At 42.2% G+C, this 5,920-nt stretch overlaps 1 protein-coding gene across 1 annotated transcript; it reads right to left on the bottom strand.

The window, feature by feature from the left end:
- Positions 1–2,191: 2,191 nt before the first annotated feature.
- MRPL44 (mitochondrial ribosomal protein L44) lies at positions 2,192–5,594 on the bottom strand (the record flags this gene model as incomplete). Its single annotated transcript, XM_010014449.1, has 3 exons — positions 2,192–2,363; positions 3,596–3,774; positions 5,126–5,594. Coding segments are annotated over 3 exons (820 nt in total), but the record flags the coding sequence as incomplete, so codon positions are not given.
- Positions 5,595–5,920: the final 326 nt, after the last annotated feature.

Below are 5,920 nucleotides of genomic sequence, written 5' to 3'. Positions count from 1 at the left end.
ATGATCCCACTACTGCAAAGGTAAATCCTTAAATACATGCATGAGCGTCTGAAACTAAAGCACAGAGACCATATAAAATGCTTTTCCAACCTCTGGAAGCTTGAAAATAGGACATGTTTTTTATAAAAACTCCTTTTTTGCTCACACCTCTATAAAAACCCAGTTCTTTCCTTCCATGTCCCCAGACTGTCTTCCCATTTGAGCTCAAGAAATTCCATACCTGTACTATACAATAAACTGACTTATCTTGCATTATGCAGGTTTTTTGCAGCACTCTATTCTGTAATACACTTCTTCTAGGACTTATGCCTATATTTCAAACCATAAAGCCACAGCAAGCAGATCTTAAATATTCCTTTAAGGTAAACTGCCAGAAAATTGTTTTCTCTCTCTCCAAATAAATATGTACGTAAAAATAGTAGGTAGATCAAACTTTGGTTGTAAAAACATCCACCTTCACAACTGTCCTTTTAAAATAGGTAAAGGTAAGAGAAATAACCTCATCTGGAAACTAAAAATAGCATGAGTGATTTCTAACCTCTTTTCAGGTTTTGCTATTATTCTCCTGGAATACAGTGACCTTATTGGCTTTTCTTATGTAAGTGATAATAGATTACCTGGCTGGATTTTTTTTTTTTTTTTTGCTTAACACAAGCCCTTTATGCATATTTTGTGCTAGACTGATCATTTTGCTCTCTGTTTTTATATTCAAGCTTTCACACATAGAATCACAGAATCATAGACACATGTAGTCGCCCACGCCAGAATGCAGAAGAAAGGTTTCTCTGCTATCCAGCCACATAAGCTTTTTACACATGCTTAAGACGCAGGTCACACCAAATACTGAAGACGCACACGAGTCGCAGACCACCACTGAATTAGTGCATTCACTCATCCATCGGTTTCCATCGAGTAGACCAGTCAGAACTCACTCTCAGGCCAGGGGCAGCAGGGAACGCACCATCTGTGCCGTACCACAGATGTGCTTAGCAGCCACAGCTGCAGGCCGGGACCTTCTGGCTGCCAAGCATCTTTCACACAAACCCATCCTGGGGGCCCAAGACAACAGATGCATGTTGTTAGGGACAGTAACATCAAACCTGACTGAATGACCACCTGCTTATTTCTCCCATCCCCAGTTAATCCAGACTCATTTACCTGTTGTCCTTTTTCACAACCAGTGCTCACAATGGATAGGGCAGGAAACACTTCCTTAGCCAGACCTACATTGAGTTTCTTCCTTTGAAGGCTCAGTTGCAGTGTATAAGTAGACTCTCACTCAAGTTTAAAGGAAATTATTCCAAGAGAGTCAGAGTCCTCATGCAGCTGTTGTCTTCTGGTATACACAGAGTTGTTTGTGACACCATGCAAGTACCCGAGTTACTTCTAAGTGACTTTCCACTTACTTGGAGTTACTTTAGAACAGCAACAGATGGTGCAAACAAAACACAATACTCTCTTTCAGAGCAAGATCCAACAATAGAAATGAACATGTCTGTCTCAAATAAGATCTGTGTGCAAGAAGTAAGACCTCAAAAGTGCCATTTGCACTCTTCCTTTCTTGTAAATTGGATCACAGTTTACCACCACCATCACATCTGATGTTTTCACAAGGTCGAGGACAAATGAATTCAGATGCAATCCAAAGACCAGTGCTGTGTATCTCATAGAATCATAGAATAGACAGGGTTGGAAAGGACCTTAAGATCATCTAGTTCCTGCCATGGCCTTCATCATGGGGCTTTGAGCAACCTGGTCTAGTAGAAGGTGCTCCTGGCAGGGGGGTGAAACCAGATGATCTTTAAGGTTCCTTTAACCCAAACCATTCTGTGATTCTGCAATTCTACAATTAATACCCTCAAAACAATCTCCAAAGATGCATTCATGAAACTTCTTTTTATACAGTAAGATTTTGTCACACAGTATTAAACATCATTAAAACCGGTTTCCTGTGATATATGGAAAAACTTCTCAGCCAAAAGGCAAAATCAGAAAAAGGGTACTTAGGTTTAGGAAAATGAGCAAATATTAAACATTGTGCAAAAAACAAACCAACAACTTTATTTTAATACTGTATTTGATTTGAAAGTTTCAAGCACTGTAAATCAGAAAGCAAAACTGCATTTTCCTTTCCTGAATACATCTATTTTCAACATGGAAGCCATCAATTCTTATGAAAAACAGTTATCATCTAGCTACTGCTGATAGCCTTTTCAGCTGCCAGTCCTTGTTTGGGTTTTGAGTAATCCCAAGGTCTCCTGTTCTCTGTATACCCATAGAGCTTCCGCAGTGCCACGCGGGCAGCTTCTTCCTCTGCTGCAAGCAGTGTTTCACCAGGACCTTCAGCTATAATCTTCTTATCGCTTTGGGGCAAAAGAAATAGAATTAAAACCATTTTCTTCACGAAATCCTGAGCACTACTGCCTACTGCGAGTAAGGGCTGCTGGATTTTTCTTTCTGCAACGTCTGAATACTGAAGGGAATTTCTATTTACACACAAATGTAAACAGTTCTGTTGGCCTTTCCTGCAAAGATAAGTGATTGTGTATTCAACAATGGAAATTCAAATCAGAAATGCATCCATTTCCTGGAAGAACACCACTCTGTTCCTTTAGATTTCTAACATATCACTGCTTCTTTACAGTGTTCAGTTAGCCCTGTTAAAAATATGCAAACTCATCACTCTGGCTAGCTTAAACAAAGAAGTGAAATGCTTCTGTCTTTTCTCCTCCACTGGTAGGAAAGCATTTTAAAACTTCTTTAAAAGGATTCACAGAGAAGTTCTCTGTGTTATGAAGTATGTACTCAGCTGTACTTAATCAACATCTGTGGGCACCGAATAGGAACATTTTGTGAAGAGATACCATGGATTCCAAAGAAAAACAATCAAAGTTCCTTTCATTTATATAAGATAATAAATCTTAGAAGGCACATAAACCAAAGCATGATAAATCAGAACCAATTAAGGCAATCTTCCTGTGCATTTATTTTCAGCTCATTAAGCAAAGCAACAATCATGACGGCTTTGGTGGAAGAAGGTCCTGTTCTGGTCCAGAGGAGCAATGTCACCCCTGGGCAACAGACAAGGACAAGCACCAACCATGCCCAAGACAAGCACAGCAGGGATGACTGGCATTTCCCAGGTCTTGTCTGGTTACAGGCACTCCTTGTCTAGTTTACAGTGCCCGTGATTCAAAAACTAGAAAGTTTCTCTGGAGTACAAAACAAGCCTCTCTTCAATACCACCTCTTTTAATGGTCTCTTTACCCTTCCCTAAGCCCTGAACAGAGCTCTGGTCCCTCCAAAGCCATTCAGTTATGCCATTCAAAAGTTCCTTTGCAGGTCACTCAGAACATACATGCAGACTCTTTTGTGTGCCCAATTTAGACTCTGAAGCCCTTTAGTCAGACTGTCTTTTTATGCATCATTACAGCAAGTTACGGCCAATGCTTTAATGACTGATTTTATATGGAAGTCACTTTAAGATTTCTTTTCTGTAACAATTTGACCTAAGGGCACAAGTAGAAAAGCTAAAGACCCTCTTCCCTCCTCCCCAGCTTAAATCCATTTCACTTTAAATTAATATTGTACTAACCAGTACAACCCAACAAAGTACAGCGGCAGAACCGTGCTGACTCCCAGCTGCCTGGTAATTCTTGGTTCTGGAGAAGAGATATTCCTCTTGGTCAATTCTTCCACTAGTAAGCCCATAGGATTTACAACTTTCCAGATCTCAAACAGGTCTTTTCCAATCAGCTGGGGGATAAAAAAATCCTAAACAAGAATATTTGGAAGTTACAATTAATGTGAAAGGTAACAAAGTCTTTAGCTTCTGGTGTCTCCTAATAAAAATACAGTATGAAGAGGCATTAATAAAGTTGACATGAATGGTGAAATTGCCTCAGTGCTCCATCACAGCTAAGCACAGGTAACCAGGGCTGCTATGCTCAGCAGCTCCGGGTCTGACTGAGCCACTGATGCGCACCTGGGGCAAAGTCACCCGCCCCACATGTAGGGAAGGCACAACACGAGCATGAGAAAGGAGCTCTAACAGTGCTAACACACAGCTCTGAGCACCACGTAAGCAACTCAGTGCTGCCTCCAGGCTAGAAGCTGTACGTCAGAAGAGTGCTGCAAACAGGTTGAAGGGAACGTGCAAACCCACCTGTTTGGATCGCTCTCCTGCCTGTTACGTACTTGCTCTTACAGAGACCTCTCAAGGGTCTTATAGCAGAAATAAGTTTTTAACAGACGTTTCTCCATCGCAAAACGAGAAATAAGTAAAAAGGATGACTGAAAGGACAGTAGCTGCTAGAGCTACTTTGTTACACTGCATTTTAATTAAACTTCTGTACGAAATATCTTTAGGTGCTTGCACTCCTGTGTGCAAAATCTATGAACACAGTCCCCACTGTAAATAAAATGCTTATTTTGTTTGGTGTTTTTTTGTTTGGTTGTTTTGGTTCTTTTTGGTTTTTTGGTTTTTTTTTTAATTGAAGATATGTGGCCTAACATGGAATAATCTCTTTACTCGATAGTACAAAGCATGGAATATAATGCTTTTCCTTCGCAAGTGTCAGCAAACACTGCAATATTATTATTCTATTATAAATCAGAAGCATATGATCTTATGTACTCGAGCAGCCTGTGCTTCTTAAAGAAAAACAAAACCAAACAACAGAAAACAGAGGAAAAAAGAAACATAACCCCAACCAAAACCCCATAAACCGTCCCCCCCCCAACAGACACCTCAGTGTTCAACTGTCTTCTTACAGGTATGGCCAAACTTCTGCCAATCTCCCTGGATCTCTGGCCATCAATGTTCAAGAAATTATTCTTTTTCCTTCCCCCCCCCTGTGTAATTTCTGATACCCTTAGATATTACTGTTGTCAGAACAAATATATATCACAGAATCACAGACTGGTTTGGGCTGGAAGGGGCCTTAAAGATCATCCAGTTCCAACCCTCCTGCCATGGGCAGGGACACCTTCCACTAGACCAAGTTGCTCCAAGCCCCGTCCAACCTGGCCTTGAACGTTGCCAGGGATGGGGCAGCCACAGCTTCTCTGGGCAACCTGTGACGCTGCCTAAATCTACCCTCTTTCAGTTTAAAGCCAGACTCACCCTGACAAAGATCCCCGTCTTCTCAGGCCCGCTGCTGCCGAGCAAAGCTCCTATTACAGCAAAGAACGTCCTCTGCAGCACATCTGCAGGGGCAGGGAACTCTTTGCAAAGCGTCAGGTCCTGTATAGACAGGTTTTGAGCCACGTAAGAAACAAGTTCCTGACTGGTAAGAAAATCAACAAGTGCTCCTATCCCCTCTGCAGGTAGCTCTGGGTAGGCACCTTCAAAGCACTGCATCAGGTAAGAACGTGAAAAAGACATCCCTTCTTCAGCAAGTTTACTGTTGTCTTGGAGATTAAGAGCAACTGTTTCTTTGTCTAGCCCAAGCTCCCGGCGTCTTGCCTCTTCGCTTTCAATGTAGCAGGAGTTAACAAAGGCAGTCTTCAGAAGATCCAAAGAAAAATTTTCATGTAGCCGGTGGCTAAAAGCTTGTATCTCTGCGTGGTAATCCCAGTTGGGCTTCTCTGACCTACACACGCGGAAAATGGAGCAAATTCAGGAACAGAACAAGAAGTTGCCCGCGCTGCAAGCATTATGTGTTTCAGACGATTAAAATGAAAGTCTGAAGACCAAAACCAGTATTTAAACCCCCCGTGTTAAACGCCGTCGGTTCCCGCATCGTCTTTCGACTGCCGGAGGACAGGCCCTTTCCCACGTTCAAACCCGTGAACCAAGCTGACCTGCGGAGCTAAAACCACTCTGCTCCAGAGCCTGACGAGAAGCTGCTTAAACGGCTCGATTTCACCTGTTTCGCGGCCGCTGCCCTCCCTTCCCCCAGCCCGTGTCCTGTCCCGC

Source organism: Nestor notabilis, unplaced genomic scaffold (assembly GCF_000696875.1).
Source record: "Nestor notabilis isolate BGI_N333 unplaced genomic scaffold, ASM69687v1 scaffold25645, whole genome shotgun sequence".
In the NCBI taxonomy this organism is placed as follows: domain Eukaryota; kingdom Metazoa; phylum Chordata; class Aves; order Psittaciformes; family Psittacidae; genus Nestor; species Nestor notabilis.
This window is presented reverse-complemented; position numbering and strand designations above follow the sequence as displayed.